The sequence below is a fragment of the Elgaria multicarinata genome, chromosome 11 (assembly GCF_023053635.1).
Source record: "Elgaria multicarinata webbii isolate HBS135686 ecotype San Diego chromosome 11, rElgMul1.1.pri, whole genome shotgun sequence".
Classification (NCBI taxonomy): Eukaryota; Metazoa; Chordata; class Lepidosauria; order Squamata; family Anguidae; genus Elgaria; species Elgaria multicarinata.
Genome location: NC_086181.1, coordinates 45,736,255 through 45,761,415, shown reverse-complemented (window position 1 = coordinate 45,761,415; position 25,161 = coordinate 45,736,255). Strand labels below are relative to the sequence as shown.

Sequence of the window (25,161 nt, the reverse complement as noted above, 5' to 3'; positions counted from 1 at the left end):
AAGTTTTTTCTGATGTCCAGCTGGAATCTGGCTTCCTTTAACTTGAGCCCATTATTCCACGTCCTGCACTCTGGGAGGATCGAGAAGAGATCCTGGCCCTCCTCTGTGTGACAACCTTTTAAGTATTTGAAGAGTGCTCTCATGTCTCCCCTCCATCTTCTCTTCTCCAGGCTCAACATGCCCAGTTCTTTCAGTCTCTCTCCATAGGGCTTTGTTTCCAGACCCCTGATCATCCTGGTTGCACTCCTCTGAACACGCTCCAGCTTGTCTGTGTCCTTCTTGAATTGTGGATCCCAGAACTGGACGCAATACTCTAGATGAGGCCTAACCAGGGCTAAATAGAGAGAAACCAGTACCTCACGCGATTTGAAAGCTATACTTCTAATAATGCAGCCCAAAATAGCATTTACCTTTCTTGCAGCCACATCGCACTGTTGGCTCCTATTCAGCTTGTGATCCACAACAATTCCAAGATCCTTCTTGTTTGTAGTATTGCTGAGCCAAGTATCCCCCATCTTGTAACTGTGCCTTTGGTTTCTATTTCCTAGATGTAGAACTTGGCATTTATCCCTGTTAAATTTCATTCTGTTGTTTTCAGCCCAGCGCTCCAGCCTATCTAATCTGTCTCCGCTCTGTGGCTACTTCCCTATCAGCCTGAGGGTTACCTGTTCCACGTGGCAGGGTCCTCCTCCACGTCTGCACCTCTCCCTTCTTGCAACAGAGCCTGGGAACACGGATCGCGCTTTCTCTGAGTTTTTGCACTCTAATCGTAGCCTCTCCTTCCCCCCCATCTCTCCCTGTTGGCTCCAGGCCTTGGCACATGTACCTGAGTGAGAATTAAGCTACTGGGTAAACAGGCTACTGTTTTCTTCCTGCTTTTGATGTTCCCTTTTGGGATTGTAAACCTGCTAGGGGAAGGCTTGCTCTATTTAAATGCCAAGTTACGCTCACCCTCCTTCTCCGACTGGTGGAGAGTTCCTTGAAGTGCCGTAGCACTAAGCCTGGTGAGAATGAAGCAGAGGAGTGATAGCAGCTTGTGACAATGGCGGTGAGAAGATAAACTTAGGGCACAACCCTACGCATGTTTAGACAGGAAAAAGTCCTACAATCCTATGCATGTTTAGACAGAAAAAGTCCTACGATCCTATGCATGTTTAGACAGGAAAAAGTCTTACAATCCTATACATGTTTAGACAGAAAAAGTCCTACGATCCTATGCATGTTTAGACAGGAAAAAGTCTTACAATCCTATGCATGTTTAGACAGGAAAGTCTTACAATCCTATGCATGTTTAGACAGAAAAAGTCCTATAAACCTATGCATGTTTAGACAGAAAAAGTCCTACAATCCTATGCATGTTTAGACAGGAAAGTCTTACAATCCTATACATGTTTAGACAGAAAAAGTCCTACGATCCTATGCATGTTTAGACAGAAAAACTCCTACAATCCTATGCATGTTTAGACAGAAAAAGTCCTACGATCCTATGCATGTTTAGACAGGAAAAAGTCTTACAATCCTATACATGTTTAGACAGAAAAAGTCCTACAATCCTATGCATGTTTAGACAGAAAAAGTCCTACGATCCTATGCATGTTTAGACAGAAAAAGTCCTACAATCCTATGCATGTTTAGACAGGAAAGTCTTACAATCCTATACATGTTTAGACAGAAAAAGTCCTATAATCCTATGCATGTTTAGACAGAAAAAGTCCTACGATCCTATGCATGTTTAGACAGGAAAAAGTCTTACAATCCTATACATGTTTAGACAGAAAAAGTCTTACAATCCTATACATGTTTAGACAGAAAAAGTCCTACGATCCTATGCATGTTTAGGCAGAAAAAGTCCTACAATCCTATGCATGTTTAGTCAGAAGAGTCCTACAATCCTATGCATGTGTAGGCAGAAAAAGTCCTACAATCCTATACATGTGTAGGCAGAAAAAGAACCCTACATTCCTACGCATTTCTAAGCAGAAAAAAATCTTACTACTGCCAACATTCCCTCACTGGTCAGTGCTGAGTATTGTAAGACTTTTTTTTCCATCTAAACATTCATAGGGTTGTGCCTTCAGTTATGCTGTTCTTACCCATTAACATTTTGTCACAGAGTATGCATGCAACATGCATCGTCCATAAGAGTTCCTTATATTTCACAGGATATTCATCATAATTCTATAGATGCTACAAGCTAACGTTTGATGTGCAAAATGTGTTCTGGGGGAAACGCCGGGAGTTGCTAGGACCTATTTCCGTCTCACATGCACAGGGATGCTCCCTTACTGAAGGCGGGGACCCACTCAAGGCGTCTTGCCCAGGGCCCCCTACAAAACTGGGACCCGGCACTGCTTAAAAGTCGTCCCTATCTTCTGACGAGGCCTTCACTTGCTGCTGCCCCCACCCCGCTGAATTCAAGGTCCCTTTTGCTCCCGGGGAACGTCAACTTAACGTGGCCCAGGGCAGCCTTCTCAGCCTTCGGCCTTCCTGTTGTGATGGACGACCTTCATCTCAGGCGTCAGGCCTGGAAGAGGCAAAGGGAAATGGCAGCTCAACCGGGTGTGGGTCTCGGGTGGGCCTGCGACATGACCACTGTTTCCCTGCCTTCCGTAGACGAGGGAGACGCTACGGAAATCTGGTGGAAGCCCTTTCTCCAGCAAGGCCGGGCCCTGGAGCCAAGCGGCCGGGACGTGGTGGTGAAGCACACGGGCCTCTACTTCGTGTACAGCCAGGTAAGAGGGGAGGGCGGAGCGGAGCGGGCCCTGGCCATGGAGAGCGCTCTGTCAGTGGGTCTCACCCTGAATTCCCGGCCACTAGCCCTGATGGCTCTGGGCTCCCTCCAGTATCAGAGGCCGTAAGCCGATGTACAGCAGTTGCTGGGGAACATGGGCGGGTGGGTGCTGTCCTGCTTCTGGGCTTCCCGTGGGCAGCTGGTTGGCTACTTGTGAACCGCCCAGAGAGCTTCGGCTATTGGGCGGTATAAAAATGTAATAAATAAAATAAAAATAAAAATACTTTGTGGAAAGAGCGTTGGGCTAGAACCAGCCTTCCTCAACCTGGGGTGCTCCAGATGTGTCGGACTGCATCTCCCAGAATGCCCCAGCCTGCAGAGATGCAGTCCAACACATCTGGAGCGCCCCTGGTTGAGGAAGGCTGGGCTAGATGGACATTTAGCCTGATGCAGCTTTAGGGCTTATGTGCTTAGGAATAGTGTTTAGGCAGGGGCGGAGCATGCTTCATGGTGATCCATTGGGCCCACGCGTTCCTTCTTGCAGGGAGGGGGGCTGTTTTCCGGGGGGGGGGGCAGTGGCTGAAGAAATGCTCCCAGGCTCAGCCCCAGCATCTCCAGGTAGGGCTGGGGAAAAGACCTGCCTGGAACCTTGAATGGCACCCCCATACACACCTGTTAGTGCAGAACAGCCTTCCCCAACACAGCGCCATACTGGCTGGGGATGATGGATCATCATCTGACACACCTGGACATCGTCGAAGACATCTGGAGGAGGAGGAGGAGGAGCAGTGAAAGGCTGTCCTTGGCTTGAGGCCATTTCCTCGATTCCTCTTGACGTGGGAAGGGACGTGTAACGTCCCCTCGGCCTCCCCTTCTCCACCCGTCCAGCCACCCAGGACCAGAAGATCCCACCTACTCACCTTTTCCCCTTTCCCAGGTGCTGTTCAATGACCCCACTTTTACCATGGGGCAGATGCTGCAGCGGACGGCACCGGGGCGGACGGATCAAATCCTGTTCCGCTGCATCCAGAGCATGCCCCCAGACCCAAAGAAAGCCTACAACAGCTGCTACAGCGGAGGTGAGAGGAGCCCTTGTTTGTGCAGGCCTGGTTTGGGGGGCAGCGGGGGGCGGGGAGGCAGGTCCATTGATAGCCAGGACTCCTGGGTCCCTTTGGCAGAGGAATGCGATCGTGTAGCTTAGGGCGTTCGAAGGGGTGTCGGCGCCGAATACTTCTGGGTCACCCCTTTTCTTTCTCTGTTACCTTTCAGGGGGAAAGACAGGCAGAAATTCCACCCCTGCATCGCCATGCTGGGACGGGGCTTCACCTGTTGAACTTCAGTGAGGCCTTGCGCATTAAAAAAGCGCTGGCAACCCTGATCAATTCCCCGGGGCTTTCTGGTGCCTACAAACATCTTATCCACATGTTGGGCAACAGGTGACCTTCTAGATCAGCCTGCCTCAACCTGGGGCGCTCCAGATGTGTTGGACTGCAACTCCCAGAATGCCCCACCCAGCTGGCTGGGGCATTCTGGGAGATGCAGTCCAACACATCTGGAGCGCCCCAGGTTGAGGAAGGCTGTTCTAGATGTTGTTGGCTGCAATTCCTGCCCGCCCTAACTGGCATAACCAATAGTGAGGGATGATGGGAGTTGCAGTCCCATAAGGAGGCCTGCCCCTATGGAATTAGAATATTCTGAAGTAAAGGACCTTTCCTATTAGTCCTGCATTGTAGAACGGGCTTTTCTACAGGAGGCTATTTATCATGAGTTCCTCATTCCCTTCTCACAGTTGTTTACGGGTTCTTTACACAACATTGTGACCCTCCAGTTTTGCTTCTGTGTCTAAAGAGCACTCGTGCAAGGTGTTTTTTTTTTTTTTTTAGAGCAGGGGAAAATGCAGTATATAATTCTAAAAGTGAAAGAAGCCGCTTTTTCACTTATGTATTTGCACTATTGCACTATACCACAGTGACACCTAGGGGTTATGTAGCAGAAAAGCACTCTCCATATGGTGCTGGGATATCAATTCTGCAAAGAAACTAAAAGTAGATTCAGTGGAGTAACAGACTATTAACCTCATGTAGAACAGTTCAAAGGACATGAGTCTGGATGGCATTTATTGGGAGGGGTGGGGGTGGGACATTGTAATCTCCTTAAGCACCCATTACACACATTGTGCAAGGGCAGCTGGACAACCAACCATCTGCCAGGTATGCTTTAGGGTGGATTCCTGCATTGAGCAGGGGGTTGGACTCAATGGACTTATAGGCCCCTTCCAACTCTACTACTCTATGATTCTATGAATTCAGCACTGTCAGGTTCTCAGTTGTATTTAAAACCAGCAGGGGCTGATGACTTCCGTGTCAGTGGGGTGGTAAATCCGCTCCGGATTTCAGTCAGAACTCTAAACGAGCTATCCAAGGGTCAGTGAATCCACTCCAGGTTTCAGCTAGAACCAGCCAGAACTCTAAAGGAGCTATCCAGAGTCCTGGCTGGTTCTGGCTGAAACCCGGAGAGGATTCCCTGCCCCACTGACTTCAGAGCCACCATCCTTCACTGGTGGGAAAGCTTCTTCCTAGCCCATAAGCCTGCAGAGAAATGCTTTGGAAAGGGGGCCATCAAAATGCAGAGGCATCTGAGAAGCCGATGGGGACTCCTTGCGCAAAGGACTTATTTTAGTTTGGTCCTAGAAATTAGGTTCCTGGCAAAATAAGGATCCGGCGGGTCAGGGAGAGTTTAGAACCAGGCGCCCTTGTGGAAGGCTGCGGGGATTTTTCTTTCTCCCCGCCTGACCCTCTCCTGCCTCCTCCTAGGGGTCTTCCACCTGCAGCACGGGGACCACTTGAACCTGCGAATCCCGCGCTTCAACGCTTCGCTCGATGTCAGTGCTGACGGGACCTTCCTGGGACTGCTCCGTCTATAGGGGCGACCCGCTAAGTACCCTCGACACCCACTACGAAGGACACACGGGGTCAGGAGTGCCAGAGCACAGGTGTGGCTTCTGGTGGGACGGAACAGCTCTGGCCGCTGGCAGAACGCGGGCGAAAGACAGACCTCGTGCTCTTGTGGACCAGCGTTTTGTCGTGTAGTGGCATTGCCCACAGAGCCCAGATTCCTTCATTCCCTAGCCATTTGCAGTGGAAAGCGAGGTAAAGAGCTTCGGCCAAGCTGGACTCCAAAGGAATTTCGGATCCTTTTTCAAAATCCCAGATTCATTCCTCGTGTGTAGTGAGACGCCTGCTTTTGAACCCAGCGAGAACTAAGACGCGACTAATATTTTATTGTTTTATTTACTATAATAATTAAGTTTGCTCTTTCTCCCCACCAGTGGTTCCTGTGCCATGAACAGCTGGAAATCTAAAGGTGCACACTTATCCTAGCCCAGAGATGAAGAGATTGAGACAGCTATATCAGTTGAATTTTACCTGCCGCGCACTAGAACCATAGAATAGTAGAGTTGGAAGGGGCCTATAAGGCCATTTAGTCCAACCCCCATGCTCAAGGCACAGATCATGTTCATGGGGCATTGAATCTGCCCCGGGTTTCAGTCAGAGTTCCGACTGAAACCTGGAGCGGATTCAACGACCCACGGGCATTGGAGCCACAGACCGCCAGTGTTCTGTGGGGAATAAATATGGTACCCCTGTACGCGCTAAATGCCTCTATCTTCGGAAGCAGTGCTCAAGGATTCACACTGTCCTATAACGAAAGTGGTGGAATCATTGCGTCCCCTTCCAGTTCGAAACATCCTTCCACAGGCAATCTCAATCTTGGTAAAATGCACGCTCTCTGTGTTTCCTACACCTGGTGTGACTAATGCTTTATGATGCCGAGTCTCACAAAAAGCCCCAACTTTGAAGTGAATATCTTTTTTCAAGTTTATGGTTTAAATTGTGTTAATATTATTTTTATTAAATGTTTCATTGTAGACTTTCTTGTAGTCAAAGGTTTATGAGCAGGGTGGTCTCTTTTTAAAATAAACCAAAACCTGTGTTAAGTCTGGACTCTATGGGTTGGATGCAGAATCTACGTAGACTCTGTTCAGACAACACAGTAATCCCCACAGTGGTTAAGCATTTTGAGCTAATCGTCATGGCTTAGTGTGTCACATGAACCATTCCTAACCATGGTGGCTACATAACCACGGTTTCAACAGGCTCTAACCATTTGCTTAGGGTGACCCTATGAAAAGGAGGACAGGGCTCCTGTATCTTTAACAGTTGCATAGAAAAGGGAATTTCAGCAGGTGTCATTTGTATATATGGAGAACCTGCTGAAATTCCCTCTTCATCACAACAGTTAAAGTGCAGGAGCTATACTAGAGTGACCTTATTTAAAAGAGGGCAGGGCACCTGCAGTTTTAACTGGTGTGATTAAGAGGAAATTTCACCAGGGTCTCTATATATACAAATGACAGCTCCTGAAATTCCCTTTTCTATGCAACTGTTAAAGATACAGGAGCCCTGTCCTCCTTTTCATATGGTCACCCTACATTTGCTACAAAAGGGTGAGAAGCCAAACCATAGCTTAGCATGTCATCTGAACAGGCCCTTTTTGTAGATCCATTGAAATCAATAAGGAGGAAGCTGTACTAGCTGGGGAAAATAGTTTGTTCCATTGTTAGGGGGAAACATTCAGTGCAGGCTTAGAGATACTTTCGCTTCTTTGTTAATCCCTTCTAGGGCAGGGCCTGGCAAACCAAGCCAAGCTCTGTCGAAAGACTGAATCCTCTTATTCTCATGACAAGAGAAGCCAAGAAATTCATGGCTTGTACAGGCTTAGAGCGTCATCACACGGGAGGGAATCGCGTTTCCTTACCGTCGCTTCTCTGCCCGCACGTGTGTCCCTCATTACTTCCTCTTTCAAAAGAGGAAGTAAACTAGGGTGACCATATGAAAAGGAGGACAGGGCTCCTGTATCTTTAACAGTTGTATTGAACAGGAAATTTCAGCAGGTGTCATTCGTATGCACGCAGCACCTGGTGAAATTCCCTCTTCATCACAACAGTTAAAGGTGCAGGAGCTATACTAGAGTGACCAGATCTAAAAGAGGGCAGGGCACCTGCAGCTTTAACTGTTGTGATGAAGAGGGAATTTCACCAGGTTCTTCATATATACAAATGACACCTGCAGAAATTGCCTTTTAAATACAACTGTTAAAGATACAGGAGCCCTGTCCTCGTTTCCATGTGGTCACCCTAAGTAAACAACATGCACGTGGCCCATTCAGTGGGCATCTTGATCCCGCTGCTTCTCCTGCACGCAGCAGGAGAGAGCGGAAACTTCTGTCTTTAAAAATAAGTCGGACTTACTGGGGTGTTTTTTTGTCGTCACGACCTCGTGAGAAGGATCGGCGAAAATCTGTGAGCGCCCAGTAACGAGCGTGCAATAAAACGCTTGTCTGATGGAACTCTTAGAGCAACGAAGGAAACATTCTTCAGGCAACGCAAAAAATCATTAACTCATTAAATTCATTAATACTACAAACGAGAAGGATCTTGGAATTGTTGTAGATTGCAAGCTGAATATGAGCCAACAGTGCGATACGGCTGCAAGAAAGGCAAATGCTCTTTTGGGCTGCATTAATAGAAGTATAGCTTCCAAGTCACGTGAGGTACTGGTTCCTCTCTATTCGGCCCTGGTTAGGCCTCATCTAGAGAATTGCGTCCAGTTCTGGGCTCCACAATTCAAGAAGGACGCAGACAAGCTGGAGCGTGTTCAGAGGAGGGCAACCAGGATGATCAGGGGTCTGGAAACAAAGCTCTATGAAGAGAGACTGAAAGAACTGGGCATGTTTAGCCTGGCGAAGAGAAGATGGAGGGGAGACATGACAGCACTCTTCAAATACTTAAAAGGTTGTCACGCAGAGGAGGGCCAGGATCTCTTCTCGATCCTCCCAGAGTGCAGGACACGGAATAACGGGCTCAAGTTAAAGGAAGCCAGATTCCAGCTGGACATCAGGAAAAACTTCCTGACTGTTAGAGCAGTACGACAATGGAAGCAGTGACCTAGGGAGGTTGTGGGCTCTCCCACCCTAGAGGCCTTCAAGAGGCAGCTGGACAACCCTCTGTCAGGGATGCTTTAGGGTGGATTCCTGCATTGAGCAGGGGGTTGGACTCGATGGCCTTGTAAGCCCCTTCCAACTCTGCTATTCTATGATTCTATGATTATCCTAAAATGCAGCAGTGCCTATTAGTACAGATTGCTTCAACCAACGTCAGATACATGGACGGTTATTCACTGTGACAGTAAAGCCTGCACTCCTGCACAGAGTTCCAGTTGACCCCAAAAATGACGTGTATTCCAGTTAATACTACAAACCTGGTTGTGCTTTTTGTACTGTATTTTGTAATTGTGCTTTTAACCTGTCTGGTTGTTTTATTGTGGTTTTAATTTTTGTGAACCGCCCAGAAAGCTTCGGCTATTGGGCGGTATAAAAATGTAATAAATAAAATAAAATAAATAAATAATGCTTGCTCAAAAGTACACCCTGCCGTGTTCAGAGGGGCTGACTCTCGTGTCAGTGTGTTAAGGATCACAGCCTGAGACCCACAAGATTGGTCCGTCAGAACAAACAGCAGAAAACAGAAGCTGCCTTAAAACTTCACCCTTGTAGTTGGGTGCAGGCTGGTGATTATGGGATTGTAATCCAACACATGCAGAGGGTGCCAGGTTGGGGAAGACAGTAGGACAAACAAATTTAAATAAGAATGCAAAAAAAAAAAAAAAAAGAGAGAGAAGAAGAAGAAATAGATGATGATGATAACAACAACAATATTAATGAGCTTCCATTTTTAGCAAGGGTGGGGAGAAAGGCTGACCACTGTTGGAAACACAATGCTAGGCTGCACGGGTCATTAATTTGAGCCACCTGAAATGAGATCTCTCGTGATGTGATGCTATAATACTTAAAAGGTTGTCACACAGAGGAGGGCCAGGATCTCTTCTCGATCCTCCCAGAGTGCAGGACACGGAATAACGGGCTCAAGTTAAAGGAAGCCAGATTCCAGCTGGACATCAGGAAAAATTTCCTGACTGTTAGAGCAGTGCGACGGTGGAATCAGCTACCTAGGGAGGTTGTGGGCTCTCCCACACTAGAGGCATTCAAGAGGCAGCTGGACAACCCTCTGTCAGGGATGCTTTAGGGTGGATTCCTGCATTGAGCAGGGGGTTGGACTCGATGGCCTTGTAGGCCCCTTCCAACTCTGCTATTCTATGATTCTATACTGTGCAATCCAGCGTGATTTGCTGGGTTTGGATGTCGTACTCTCGTAAGATTCAAGCAGAAATCAGAGGCGAAGAAAATGCAAATTGTGTGGCACTAACATAGAGATAGGAAAGTATAGAGCCAAGAAAGTCCTAGTTCTAATATTTATTTATTTATTTATTACATTTTTATACTGCCCAATAGCCGAAGCTCTCTGGGCGGTTCACAAAAATTAAAACCACAGTAAAACACCCAACAGGTTAAAACACAATTACGAAATACAGTATAAAAAGCGCAACCAGGATAAAACCATACAGCAAAGTTGATATAAGATTAAAATACAGAGTTAAAACAGTAAAATTTAAATTTAAGTTAAAATTAAGTGTTAAAATACTGAGTGAATAAAAAGGTCTTCATAAAAAGGTATTAGAGTCTGAGAAAAAGATGTGAGAACGACCCCACCATTTTAGAATGGAAAGCTGGGGAAAAGACAAAATTTATATATATCTATATTTTAAAAAGGAAGGCTTGGAAAATAGTAATCAGATGGCATTTATTTCCAGAATTGAACTTCATTTCCATGGGGCGTTGGGGCAGGCACCTAAAATAATAATAATCAATACTTTATAAAGTTTTTCCAGAAAGGAAAATGGGAGGGGGCCAGAATCAAACAGCCAGGACCTTTAAATTTCTCAGACGGGGGTGGGGTGGGTAAATTAGGAACAAGGTCATGTAGGGTGACCCTATAGTGTGGTAAATAACTGGCAAGAAGTCCAACTGCATGAAGATGAGGCATCCCAAATCTTTTAAAATTTTATGTAGCTCTTGTGCATGAAGCTTCTGCGGAGCTGACAATTCCCCCCCCCCCCATACTCACGATAAGGAAGCGTTGTAACGCTGAGGTGCACCAAGGCTATTCCAGCCGATGAGCAGGGGGCTTCCTGGATCCGATCACGTCGGGGTCACCAGATGTGGTAAATAACTGGCAAGGAGTCCAACTGCATGAAGATGAGGCATCCCAAACAGGCGGCCCCGTCCTGGTTTTTATTAAGAACTAAGTGGTTACATTTCTTGTTTACAAGCTATGATTGGTTGTTAAGTACAGCATGTTAATGCATGATTACCTCGTGCACAGAAGGTGCTGTTAGTGTTCAGCATGAATATACCATATAAGGGTTAAGGAAACGCGTGATCATGGTGCCTTCAGTACTGTATTGTATTCTCTGTGGGTCTTGTGTCAGCACATTCTTGGCATGGTTAGCCAGTGCCAAGATGTTCCTTAGCAAGACCTATCTTATCATTGTCCTCAGCACATCTCAGTATGGTCTGCCAATACTGAATGTGTGCCAGAGAGGAACAACAATAACCCCTACATCTCCCCTTTTTTTATTCTTTCAATTGTAAAGCCTTGTAAGCATAATAAATTTGACGTTTGCTTGGTTTTGAAGCTCTGGGACGGCAAGAGGGAACACACTATGACAGTAATCCTGGGATACATTGTATGAAACAGCAGAAGGTGATTAATAAAAATACAATCAATACAGCATATTGAAATATAGTTTTGAACCATCCTGTTGGAAACCAGGACCATAAAAACTTCCACCACTCAGGTGCAATATCTTGTTTAACTGCATGTGCATATGTTTTAAGTAAGTCCAGTTGGTGTTGAATTTGGTTACTATTGTCTGTGAGATTGAAACAGCACATATTTTCTACAGCTTCGCAGCCAAGATGTCTTTGTAACAACAAAAAGTCAATTGCAGCTCGATTGTCCAGTATAGCATGTCTTAAATCCTGTTGTTCTTGAATCAAAAGTCCAATAGCAATGGAAGTACTGTTAATTGTCTTTGCTAGTAAACATGCCAGATGCCCAAGTTGTTTGGCATTTCTCACAGCCAATCCAGGAACCCTGACAAGGCTCATAGCCAGGGAGATATACTCTGCTGGACTCATAACAGTAATATTTCCATCACAAACTGCACTCATAGTCTCAGTCTCTCTTTTCTGTCGAGTGCTTTTAGTAGGCTGGGGTGGTAGAATCACTGTCAAGCGACTAAGACAACATTGTGTTAAGGTTATATTAGCTGGTACATAATTACGAGACCTACATGTGAAAAACCATCTAATTGGCAATATAATGTGTCCATAGTTACTTGTTACATTTTCTATCTTTGAACAATTCTATAAAGAAGGCCCTGGGGACAAACAACTTTTTAGTGGACGGTGAATAGAGCAATTTACCATTCTAGCACATGTGTTATTCTTGTGGTTTACAACATATGGGGTGTATAACTATATAGCATCTTGGGGCAACTGGTATGTAGCAATTCTTCATTGGGCCATGGTATGATAATGAATCTCACTAAAGTTCAGAAATTTACTCAACCCAGTAACATTACCAAGAGAACCAGGAGCTTTGCATATGGGAATGAGACATGTACTAAGTAATCCATGCATATCTGGAGTATCAGTAAGACAGAAATCAGTGGTGTTTACTATTTTTGCTAACTTTATCCATACATTGTACTGCATTCTATCATGTAGTGGAGTGCTTATAACTGGACAAGTTATACAGCTAAATAACAGAATTATTGTCAGCAAAGAATTAGCATTTAAGCAAGCAAAAGCAGCAACTAGAAAATTCTCTGGAGTTGGATCAACATGCTGTTGCTCCAATAATTTTTGAGCTTGGAGAGATAACGCCTTTATCTCTCCCCATGTTGGTTTATGTTTTTGGACGTGCGCCCTGCCACGTGCTTTCAGGGGGTCCTCCTGGAGTTGTAGGGAGAATTCTGGAATCGGGTTGGTCAATCCTTGATGCCACGACATGCTCTTTCCAGGGCTTCACACACCGTGCTGGACCCCACACTGGTCCTGTTGGAGTAAGTACAGCAGCATAACCCCGACCCCAAGTGATCAAGGGGACAGGGCCGTGCCAGACAGGATTAGGTAGCTGCCGGTACGTGACCAGCGGCTGCGGCAAAGGGGTATGCATTTGGAAATGTTGTAATCGGGTAGTATTAGTTGGTAGGAGAACATTCAAATGGTTAATAGTGAACAACACTTTCGCCAGCCATTCCTGGCGGGAGCCCAAACCAATGGGGATCCCTGCTTTTTGTTTTTGTTTGTATAAATGCTCTTTCAAGGTACGGTTGGTGCGTTCAACAATAGCTTGACCAGTAGAATTATATGGAATGCCAAAAGTATGTGTAACCTGCCAGGTTTCACAAAACTGTGCAAAAGAAGTACTGCAATAAGGAGGTCCATTATCTGTTTTTAAGGCAGAAGGAATTCTCATTACTGAGAAACTTCTAATGCAATGATTAATTACATGTTTTGTTTTTTCTCCTTTTTGACATGTGACCCAAATATATCCTGAGTAAGTGTCAACTGACACATGAAGGTATTTCCATGGAGTGAAAGGACTAAAATGAGTAACATCTATTTGCCATAGCTCATTGGCTACTGTGCCACGAGGATTGACACCTATATCAGGGGCTGAATGTACTTTTGTGCACTGTGGGCATGATTGGATAATGGCACGAGCCTGATTTAATTAGGGTGACCAACTGTCAGGATTTCCCTGGATTTGTCCTGGTTTTTGTTCTTTCCATGGTGTCGGGGGATTTTCTATAATTTTCAATAATGTCCTGGAATGACACACCTTCCCCTTTAAGGCTGCTATTAGCATGGCAGGAGGGAATGACATGCTTTCTTGAGGCACATCATTCCCCCACCCCGAGCTCCAATTGAGGTCTTAAAGGGGAAAGTGGGTCATTCGTGGACATTATAGAAAAGGCACCAACTGGAGTGGATGGTGGTGGTGCAGAATGAAATCCTTTCCCCTCCTCCACTCCAATCGAGTTCTTTAAGGTGGCGGGGGAATAACGTACTTTCTGCAGGACACACACTAGGTGTCCTCTTTTTTGGTTTCCCAAATATGGTCACCCTAGATTTAATGGCAATTGAAATTTTTTGCTAAGGCTTTAGCATTTTGATGATGAAACGCATGACTTTCCTATGGAGTTAGTTTTTGCACAGCTAGAGCCTGAAGGGATTGATCAGCCACTTGATTACCAGTGGAGATCTCCCCGGGGAAGGGTTGATGACTACGGATGTGAGCAATAAAATATTCATTGGTGCGATGAGCCAACAGAGTCTGCAAGGTTAGAAAGAGACCTAAAAGGTTCTTATCTATGACTGGGGTTACATAACTTCCTGGAAGTCCACGTACTACATTGTTAACATATAAACTGTCTGTTATTAGGTTTAGTGCTTGAGGAAATGTGCGGAAGGCCAAAATAACTGCAGCTAGTTCAGCTCTTTGAGGTGATTTTTGGGGCAGTGTGAACATGGTTTTCCACTGATCTTCCTGTTTCTAGGCCACTACTCCTCTCTTTGGGCTTCCATCAGTGTAAATAGTAAGGGCTTCTTTAATAGGGAAGTCATTTTGTAAAGGCCTGATTTTAACAGACAATTGACTTAAACATTGCAGTCGAGGATCAGAAGGAATATGATATGTAACTTGTCCTACAAAGCCTGCTAAGGCAGCTTGCAATTCTTCAGAAAATGACACTGATCGTACCCACATCTGAAGAGGCATGGGAACTATCAGAGTTTCTGGATCTTGGGCTAAAAGTGCTCTTGTACGCTCTCGAGCTTTAATAATCAGATTGGCATACATAACTGGTTTTGTAGAGATTGTACAGCTAGGGCTATGACTGAGATACAGCCATTCAAGTATGTGTGTGTGACGATTGCAGGTCTTAGTGTTGCAAGGTCTACTCCTGAACTGAGTGTCACAGGTTTCAATTTGTGTCTGTGTAATAACTGCATATGGTTGACTTAACCCTGTAAGTATAAGAACTTGACAAGGTTGATCTAACACTTGGCGATCTACTCAAATTTCTTTTAAACGTTCATTTACTAAGGACAAAACGTGCAGTTGATTAGTGGTTAAAGAAATTTTATCAGCTGGGTGTTTGCCTTGTTTTAGGGTGGCAAACAAAGGTGAAAGTTCATCAGTTGTGAGCTTGCAGTAAGGTCTGAGCCAATTAATAGCTCTTCATTGTCAATTTGTCTCTGCAAGGCTTCCTTTAACCTGTCTATAAATTGATGGTAAGGCTCACTAGGTCCTTGGCGTGTGATAGTAAAGGATTTTGAGGGTTTTCCAGACACTGGCACCCTTTGAAATGCTTTTATGATGCAGCGGTTAATGGCCTGAAAGGTAGGCATAGGTAGTTGCGCCTGAGCCTCTATCCCTGCAAACTGTCCACTGCCATACAACTGCTCTGCTGTTATCACTCCATTAGAGCTAAGGGCTATATGGAGCGACTCCTTTCGATATTCACTGTCCCAAACTACATATTGGGCTGGACTTAGGATCATGCGAAATAAATCTTTCCAATCTTGAGGAAGCATAGTGTATCCATTGCCAATACTCTCCACCATGCCTTGGGCATAAGTAGAGCGTATGCCTGTCTCTTGAATAGCTTTATTCAATTCTCTAAGTACTGAATAAGGCAATGATGTCCAATTGACAACTACCTGTCCTTGGTCATTTTGATGTGAGGTTATAGGATAAGCTGAAGGAAAGTTATTAAGACCTTCAAACAGCTCATCCGAGGTTAATGTTCCTTTCCTCTTTTCCTCTTCAAAAGCCTCACGGACTTTACTAAGTTTTGGCAACACTTCACTATTTGCTTCTTCTCCTCTCAGCTGTGAAGCTGATGCAGGAGGCAATAACTGGGGATACGGGAGTGATGTTTGAGAAATGGAAGTGATAAAAGATAATGAGCTGGAGGATGCCTCGGTTCCTACCTTCTCTAGCGCATCTTTGCATCGCTGCCACAGCAACAAGTGCTGTAGGGGAGCTCGTGGTTCGGTATATAGGTGTGTACCTATTTTTACCCAATCTGTGAGCTGAAGTGTCCCTGCCTCGGGATACCAAGGGCATTGCAACCCTATTTCATTTACTAGGTCACTTACATGACTGAGGGATACAGTTGTACAAGTTTGCTCTTTTAAAATTTTATGTAGCTCTTGTGCATGAAGCTTCTGCGGAGCTGACAATCCCCCCCCCCCCATACTCATGATAAGGGAGCGTTGTAACGCTGAGGTGCACCAAGGCTATTCCAGCCGATGAGCAGGGGGCTTCCTGGATCCGATCACGTCGGGGTCACCAGATGTGGTAAATAACTGGCAAGGAGTCCAACTGCATGAAGATGAGGCATCCCAAACAGGCGGCCCCGTCCTGGTTTTTATTAAGAACTAAGTGGTTACATTTCTTGTTTACAAGCTATGATTGGTTGTTAAGTACAGCATGTTAATGCATGATTACCTCGTGCACAGAAGGTGCTGTTAGTGTTCAGCATGAATATACCATATAAGGGTTAAGGAAACGCGTGATCATGGTGCCTTCAGTACTGTATTGTATACTCTGTGGGTCTTGCGTCAGCACATTCTTGGCATGGTTAGCCAGTGCCAAGATGTTCCTTAGCAAGACCTATCTTATAATTGTCCTCAGCACATCTCAGTATGGTCTGCCAATACTGAATGTGTGCCAGAGAGGAACAACAATAACCCCTACACTATAGCAAGGAGGACAGGGCGCCTGTATCTTTAACAGTTGTATTGAAAACAGAATTTCAGCAGGTGTCATTTGTTTGCCTGCAGCACCTGGTGGAATTCCTTCTTCATCGCAACAGTTAAGGTTGCAGGAGCTCTGCCCTCTTTTGTATCTGGTCACACTAGGCAGGGCTCCTGAAGCTTTAACTGTTGGAGAGCAAATTTCACCAGGTGCTGCATGCATACTAATGACACCTGCTGAAATTCCCTTTTTCTATACAACTGTTAAAGATATAGGAGCCCTGTCCTCCTTTCCGTAGGGTCACCCAATTTGGGGGATAGTAAAGAATCAGGATTCCAGGGCTCCTGAGATGGGGCCCAGCAGGGAGAAACTTGGAGGCTACAGATTGGAGCCAGGGGGTACAAAGAGGCAGGATTCCTGGACCCTCTGAATTCAAAAGGAAAAGGCACAACGGCCCACTTTATCGGCTGCTAGCGGCTGGCTTGCTCCGCCAGTTTCCGAACATGTTCGCCATCGATATGGCAAAGGTTCCAGTTGTTCTGAGATGTGACATTTATGGCTCCCAGCTTGGTGTAAAAATCCATCGCTGTCTTGTTCCATGAAGCTGAGATGAAGCGGAACTGGACACAGTTTTTCTCCAGTGCAATCTGTGGGGGGGAAGAGATTGATTAGTGTATTTTTATCTCTGTCCCTAAGAGGGGGGTCTCCAGATGTGTTGGACTACAACTCCCAGGATCCCCCAAACCAGCTCTGCTAGCTGGAGGATTCTGGGAGTTGTAGTCTAACACATCTGTAGGGCGCCCCCGTTTGGGGAAGGCTGGATTAATGTCTTAACTCCTCCCAGGTCTGATTCAGTTGTGGGGCCCTGCCGTTCCAAGTCTCACCTTTGCCACTTTATTCAGTAAACTCGTCCCAATACCTTTGCCTGTGCAGGAAAATGAGAAAGAGAGAGAAAAGGACACCTTTGTCACAAATCAGCTTTAGCTGTCAATATTTGGTTTGGAGAAGGGTCCAGTCAAAATAGATTTGCAATTGACTGGTCAAATTACATATTATCGAAGAATGGTCAAATATACATCTCAGTCATGAACTTTAGTAGATCAACAAATAATACTTTGATCATCAGCAGGTTTGATATTTATGCTAATTACAGAAACAAATTAATCGCCCAGCTTTAAAAGCTCTTCACTAGCTGCCAATTAGTTTCCGGGCGAAGTATAAAGTGTTGGTTATCACCTTTAAAGCCCTACATGGTTTGGGTCCAGGCTCCCTGCGGGATCGCCTTCTCCCATACAATCCGCCCCACACACTCAGGTCCTCTGGGAAGAATTTACTCCAGTCAGCAAAAACTAGGCTGACAACTATTACCCAGAGGACCTTTTCTTCTGCTACTCCCATGCTCTGGAATGGCCTGCCGGGAGAGATTCGTCAACTTAACAGTCTTCCAGAATTTAAGAAAGCCATAAAGACGGATCTCTTCCGGCAGGCCTACCCAGTCGAATGTTAAGATGCCTTTTAATAATGTATTAGTTTTATATGTTTTTAATCAATTATATGTATTTTATGGTGTTTTGTATTTGTGTTGTACCCTGCCTCAACCCAGAGGTAGAGGTGGGTAAGAAATAAAATTATTATTATTATTATTATTATTATTATTATTATTATTATTATTATTATTGCTGTTGTTGTTGTTGTTGTTGTTGTGAAAAAATGGAATTTACCCTTTTTTAAATGCTGTGGCGCCCCGGTTGTGGAATGAGCTCCCCAGAGAGGTCCGCCTGGCGCCTACACGGTACTCCTTTCGTCGCCAGCTGAAGACTTTATTCTCTCAATATTTTAACACTTAATTTTAACTTAAATTTAAATCTTACTGTTTTAACTCTGTATTTTACTCTTATATCAATTTTGCTGTGTGCTTTTAACCTGTTGGTTGTTTTATTGTGGTTTTAATTTTTGTGAACCGCCCAGAGAGCTTCGGCTATTGGGCGGTATAAAAATGTAATAAATAAATAAATAAATAAATAAATAAATTAAAAACCCTCTAATTGTTAACAAGGTTAGGGAAGGTTTCTATCAATGTGACTTTAATCCTGGAATCCCAGTTACACTTTAAATTCAAACAGAAAGAAAGTAACAGCGGCAAAACTGCAGCAAAATCGAGTCTCTGCACCAGGGGAGAAGCGCAGGTCGAGGAACACAGATATATGGCTGCCCTTTGCCCACATATTGTGGATCAGCCCACCCCCCTTAGGGGAACGGAGTGGACGGACCCCTCCCTCGGGGTTCTGTAGCGGTGCACCATGGCAGGGGCTGTGACTAAGAGTACCAGAGGCCGCTGAGTCACTCAGAAGGGGCAGCCACAATGAATCTAACTCTTAAGAGCTGCATAGCTTTGCATGACAAGGCTTTTAAACAAAGCCTTTGATGGTTAGATTCACTGGCACATAGTTTTAACTGTTTTAACTGCATCTATTGCTTTTAAATCCTCCTCCCATATGTACCTGCCCAGACCCTAAGGTCATCCTCAGGGGTCCTTCTCTGTGAGCCCCTGCCAAAGGAAGTGAGGCAGGTGGCTACCAGGAGGAGGGCCTTCTCCGCTGTGGCACCCCGGCTGTGGCATGAGCTCCCTAAGGAGGTTCGCTTGGCACCTACATTATATGCTTTTAGACGCCAGGTGAAGACCTTTTTATTCTCCCAGCATTTTAACAGTCTATAAATAAATTTTAACTTGGTGTTTTAAATTTGTAATTTTGCATTGCTGCTGTTTTTATCTAGTTGAGCTTTTATACTGTATTTTATAGTATGGTTTTATACTGTTGTTTTATACTTTGAATGTTTTTAATTTTTGTGAACCGCCCAGAGAGCTCCGGCTATTGGGCGGTATAGAAATGTAATAAATAAATAAATAAATAAATAAATTATATATTGTTTTAACTTGGATCATGGTTTAATTTGTTTTTAACTGTGAATATTTGTTTTTTACTGTATGTTTTTATCTGTATGCCGCCCTGAGATCTTAGTGGTATAGGGCGGGATATAAATATTTTAAATAAATAAATAAATAAATAATGGCGCCTTCGTGGTATCGAACCAAGGGCTAATCCAACCCGGGCAAAGTCAGGTCCTAGTTAACAATAGATGACCGTATTTGTCAGTTGACCGGCACGTGATGCCATGAACCTTAGTTTATGATTATCTACTGATCTCTGCGATTCTCTGGGAGCTCAGTGGGGAGAGAATCGCACTTTGCACTCAGTACTGACCTCTGAACTCTGGCACCACATAGAGATCTTCGCCGAAGAGAACAGGGCCGTCCCATGTGCAGTAGGACAAATAATGGAACTGATACCCAACAATGGTGTGACCTGGAGAGAAAGAGGGAGCATGACTAAGGCCAAAGGCACCATCGGATTAAGACATCATATGAATCCCACTCTCTAGGTCCAAATTTGGCACTGGCGTAAGTCCAGTTTTGTGATTAAGATGTTTGCTTTAATTAATATAGAGCAGTGTACACCATGCGCGTTAAAGAAATAGGCATGCATTTGCTTCCAGCGCTTAATTTCTTTTAAAAGCAAGATTCAGGCTTTTTAAGGAGTTTCCAATAATTGAGCAATGACTGGGGGAAACAGAAAGCGGGCTGGACAGCAGGAAAACACTTTCCAGAACTTTCCCACTACCCCCCAAACCCCGAGTTGCAGAGCTACAGGCAGGTATCTGGGTAGCGTGGAGCTGTTGCACCCAGGAACACTTCCTTCAGAAGGCTTGACTGGAAATTCAGGGTCTGATGGCCAAATCAGAGAGACAGAGTGGTAAACTAGTGAGAGTGTTGGACTGGGATTGGGGAGTTCAGGGTTTTCGTCCCCATTTGGCCATGAAGCTCACTGGGTGATTTTGGGCAGGCACTGATACTCGGCTAAACCTACCTCACAGGATTGTTGTGAGGATAAAATGGGACACAGGAAGGAACTTCCCTCTGGTCCAATTGGCCAGTGACTTCGAGGGATGTTTTCATTTCCCCCCCCCCCAACATATGACTTCATAAATTAAAATAACTTTAATAATGAACAACTATGAGATTTAGGGCGCAACCCTATGCATGTTTAGATGGAGAAAAAAATCTTACTACTCCCAGTATGGCTGACTGGGGCATGCTGGAAATTGTAAGACTTTTTTCTGTCTAGACATGTGCAGGATTGAGCCCTTAATCCAATTTGTAGCCCTGTCCCTAGCTACTGCAATACTTAAGTTTCGGTCATTTGCCTAACTCTCCCCTCCATTAATGCTGCAAACATTTTGGGGTGCTCTTACCCTCTTTGCTCTTTTGCTCAGGGGGCACCTCAGCTATCAAGCATCCAAAGGTCGCCTCTTTTCCAAACGCATCTTCTCTGAGCACTACAAATAAATCATTATGAGAGAGAGAGAGAGAGAGAGAGAGAGAGAGAGAGAGAAATACATGACATATGAAATAATAGATTTTCAAAAATGAAAAGGACCCGGGGGCAATTTCTCGTCAAGTTGACTCTTGAGATCAAAACTCTGAATGAACAATGGACTCCTCCACAGATTCTTTGTAGACCAGGGACATCCAGCCTTCCACACTCAGGCGCCCTCCAGATGTGTTGGACCACAAGATCCATCACCCCCATCAGCATGGTCGGTGGATGATGGGGTTGTAACCCAATACATCTGGAGGATACCAGGTTGGAAAAGGCTACATTCTCTGTGGTTTTAGGGATGTCTCTTTAAAGCAGGGATCAATCTTGTGAGTCTCTCTCTTTCTGTGTCTCTTTTAAACTAGAATCATAGAATAGCAGAGTTGGAAGGGACCCATAAGGCCATCGAGTCCAACCCCCTGTTCAATGCAGGAATCCACCCTAAAGCATCCCTGACAGATGGTTTTCCAACTGCCTCTTGAAGGCCTCTAGTGTGGGAGAGCCCACAACCTCCCTAGGTAACTGGTTCCATTGTCGTACTGCTCTAAGAGTCAGGAAGTTTTTCCTGATGTCCAGCTGGAACCTGGCTTCCTTTAACTTCAGCCCATTATTCCGTGTCCTGCACTCTGGATGATCGAGAAGAGATCCTGGCTCTCCTCTGTGTCCTCCTTGTGGTCCATTAATAAGTTTTAATATTTACAAAGCAAGACCTGGGCTCTCTCAGCACTTAAGGCATAGCTAATCTGAGTTCACTGATCATTGATCCAGAGTCTGCACTCTTCCAAAAGGACATAGAGAAATGTGTTTGCTGGCCCAGATCCAACCGGGACTACTTGGTGCCCACGCAGCTCTTCCCTCCATGCCCTCCCCACAAACAATTTCTTAATAATAAAAAATGCAAACGATTAGAGTGCCAGTTTTTAATCTTCCTGTTCTTGAACTTGCTACTGATCAGCTACACTTCAGGCAGGAAGAGAAAGGAAGGCCAGCTTCTTGGATCAGTGGGCACATTCGAAATTTTGGGGGTGTTGTGGGCACCCTCACAAAATGGCTGCCACAGGGGCAGCTGGCTCATTCATAAAATGGCTGCCACGATGGGCTCAGCTGAGCACAGAAAACTCATGTCCCTTTTAGTGAGGCAAAAAGACAAGTCCCTTGCCCAAGAACCCAAATACAAGCCAGAGTGGGGGGGGGGGACTGAGCTTCAAATCACTCTTTTGAACCCAAATAAAAATGGCGGCAGACAGCAGCCCTTCGCTTAGTGTCCCAGTTTTAATTTTTTTTTTAAGTATTAAGAATTAAAATAAAAAAATCTGGTGTATCAGGGAACCTGGAAGATGCCAGGAGAAGTGTCCGTGGACAGGTTGGAGACCCCAGGGCGAAATTTTCCTGTTACTGCACCTCGCTGTCAAAGCTTTACCTATTGACTTTCTGCCTGTCTCAAAGCTGCCCAAAGCATCGAGCTTCTGTCAAACGGGGAAAGATGGCAGACCTCACAAGGACAAAAAACGGTGTACCAAGGCTTTGGGCTTGGACCATCATTCCTCACAGGAGGAATTGATTCAAGAGCAACTTATTTGATTACAAAACGGCACATTCCTTACTTTCTGGGGTGATTCTCACTTGGTCCAAAGCTTTGTGGAATGCCGCAGATTCCTGAAAGAGATTCAGCGCTTGTTGGTATACACAGTCACGCCGCACCCTCGAGTCAAGGACACCTGGGTTCTCGGGGTGTGAGATACCAAGCTGGGAGTTCCCCAAAGTGTGGGAGCCGCCTTTCCTCATAAAGAAATTTGGGGTGAGTTGGACTCTTATCTGAGCACCCCTAAAAGCCGCCAAGTCAAGACGGGACTCTTAGAACAAGCAGGTGTGAAGGCGGAAATAGTCAAAAGGACACTGGCAGAAAATTGTCATCTTTGAGGTCCTGGGGAGCCTTCCCCAACCTGGGGCCGTGTAGATGTGTTGGACTACAACTCCCATAGCTGGGGATTATGGGTGTTGTAGTCCAACACATCTGCACAAGGGAAAAAATATACGTGTGCGAAACCATCACATACGATTATCTGGCTTGGAGATTATGGGCTTTGTAGTCCAACGCATCTAGTGGGTGCCGGGTTGGGAAAGGCTGGTCTTGGGGGAATGTTTCCCCATGGGGCATCGGTGGAAGGCCCTGAGGAGTAGCCGCTCCCCGTACAAAAGGGGCAAGCCGAAATTCAGCCCCAGGTTCTAACATTTGGTGTTCCTTGAGACGCCTTTCCCCTCGGTATTCTGGGATATTCCCCACACACCCACGGATTCTCACCTTAATAAGCTGCATGACCTGCTTGAGGTCTCTTACGGCCCAGGGGCGGATGATGTAGCTCATGGTGGCTCAGATCTTTTCTCACTGTCCTCCTGATCTGGACTCCGACCCATTTAAAGACGGCTCTCTTCCCCACCCACCTTGGTTGCTGATGGTCAGCTGTTCTCTCGGGGAGGTTTCTGGGACTGCATGGGAGATGACCCAGAAACAGGGATCAGAGGGTGCCATAGCAACTCACCCTCTTATTCACCCCCCACCCACCCGTATCGCCACGCAGGGCATTCCTGGAACGCTTCGACAGTGGGATTCCATGAGGACGTTTTGTCAGCATGAAGGTTACGGCGTTGACCGCTGGTGCATATTAACCTCTTTTGGCACGATGCTTTTCTTCCGTCTCCACCTTCGACACAATCTCTCCCCCATCTTCAAACGGCCTAATGAGCACGGCCATATTTAGGGGCAGGAGACCTAGGTGGTGACCTCCACCCTGGGCTTGGGATGGGTGCCCGCCCCGTTGTGTAGCGGACGGTGCGGAAGTGCAGGCAGTAGTGCCTGGGAGTAGAGGAAGGACATACATGTAAACAGGTGACCAAAAGATAACAGTGTTGATTAGGGTGACCATATGAAAAGGAGGACAGCACTCCTGTATCTTTAATATAGGGTGTCCATATGACCCCCATGCAAGGGCAGGCAAAGCTAACAAGCACAAGTGCACCCGGGTGTCTGAGTAAAAGACAACTTGGGTCCAGGGTCCAAGCCTCAGAAGCTGGGGTGTCGTAAGTTGCCACATTTGTCCAGGCAGATTAGGCCTTTGCTTGTGTTCTTGAGAAGTACAGGGCAACCTCGGGCGACTTGCTGGCTGCCTTTCTGATGACTCTTGGAAAGGGGAAGAGGGAGGGTTGGGCATGGAGTGCTTGGTGTACACTTTTCCCCAGAAAGGGGGTCTTTGGTGGGGGTCTTTTGGCCCATCTTAACATAGGGTGACCATATGAAAAGGAGAATGGGGCTCCTGTATCTTTAAGAGTTGCATTGAAAAGGGAATTTCAGCAGGAGTCCTTTGTATATATGGAGAACCTGGGGAAATTCCCTCTTCATCACAACAGTTAAAGCTGCAGGAGCTATGCTAGAGTGACCAGATTTAAAAGAGGGCAGGGCACCTGCAGCTTTAACTGTTGTGATGAAGAGGAAATTTCACCAGTTGCTCCATATATACAAAGGACACCTACTTTTCAGTGCAACTGTTAAAGGTACAGGAGCCCTGGCCTCCTTTTCATATGGGTCAACCTAGCTAACAGCTCTAATAGGCAGCAGCTGAGTCTGGGTGTGGCTCAGCAACCTTTATTAGGAAAAGCCCAGCAGTCAGCCTTTGCTGGCTGCTGGAAACCATCTCTCCCCAACTTCTCCTGGTTTCTTTGCCCATCTTGAACCCATGTGCTATGAACTTGGACTACGGCTTGACCCTGCTACAGGATTGTGTATGTATTGGGCTGCCTAACTCTGTTTGACCACTTCTGCTTTGCCTGACTCTTACGGCCCTGTGCAGAAGATACCTTAAATCACAGGCTTAAGCACCGTGGTTAAAGCCATGGTTTAACGTGTCTTCTGAACAAGGCCATTATCTTGGCTTTCTTGCCTGTGTCTTGACCCTGGGCCTGTTATCTGGATCCCTCCTGCATTTGCCAGAGCTTCTGAAACTTGTCTTCTGGGACATTGGCCTGGGTTATTTATTTTCTTTCTTTCTTTCTTTCTTTCTTTCTTTCTTTCTTTCTTTCTTACATTTTTATAACTTGTCCCTTCCGTCAGCCCTATAACTAAGACTGCTACCAACACAGGACTGCTAAAATCAAATGTTAAAGTGTGAGATACTGTGTGTTTCTTGCCTGGTTCAGACAACACG

General features: G+C 45.6%; 2 protein-coding genes across 2 annotated transcripts in view; one reads left to right on the top strand and one right to left on the bottom strand.

The window, feature by feature from the left end:
• The window catches only part of TNFSF12 (TNF superfamily member 12), a 41,567-nt gene extending 34,619 nt beyond the window's left edge, over positions 1–6,948 (top strand). The window contains exons 15-17 of the mRNA XM_063137222.1: positions 2,614–2,732; positions 3,669–3,810; positions 5,545–6,948. Coding sequence (XP_062993292.1) covers positions 2,614–2,732; positions 3,669–3,810; positions 5,545–5,654 — 371 coding nt within the window. The 3' untranslated portion in view covers positions 5,655–6,948. The remainder of the gene's footprint in view (positions 1–2,613; positions 2,733–3,668; positions 3,811–5,544) is intronic.
• A 10,048-nt stretch (positions 6,949–16,996) lies between these two features.
• LOC134406763 (thialysine N-epsilon-acetyltransferase-like) lies at positions 16,997–23,327 on the bottom strand. The gene is made up of 6 exons (XM_063138320.1): positions 23,265–23,327; positions 22,567–22,618; positions 20,838–20,921; positions 19,790–19,891; positions 17,411–17,451; positions 16,997–17,173 (listed from the first exon to the last, which is right to left on the bottom strand). The coding sequence occupies exons 1-6, from the start codon at positions 23,325–23,327 to the stop codon at positions 16,997–16,999; spliced, it is 519 nt and encodes a 172-aa protein (XP_062994390.1).
• Positions 23,328–25,161: the final 1,834 nt, after the last annotated feature.

What these genes read in the sequence shown, in the direction of transcription:
- LOC134406763 (XM_063138320.1), bottom strand. Translation starts at nt 23,327, where the DNA reads ATGAGCTACATCATCCGCCCCTGGGCCGTAAGAGACCTCAAGCAGGTC. An exon ending in TGAGCAAAAGAGCAAAGAGG is followed by an intron (nt 19,892 to 20,837) that starts GTAAGAGCACCC and finishes CTTTCTCTCCAG; the next exon opens with GTCACACCATTGTTGGGTAT. An exon ending in TACTGAATAAAGTGGCAAAG is followed by an intron (nt 17,174 to 17,410) that starts GTGAGACTTGGA and finishes TCCCCCCCACAG; the next exon opens with ATTGCACTGGAGAAAAACTG.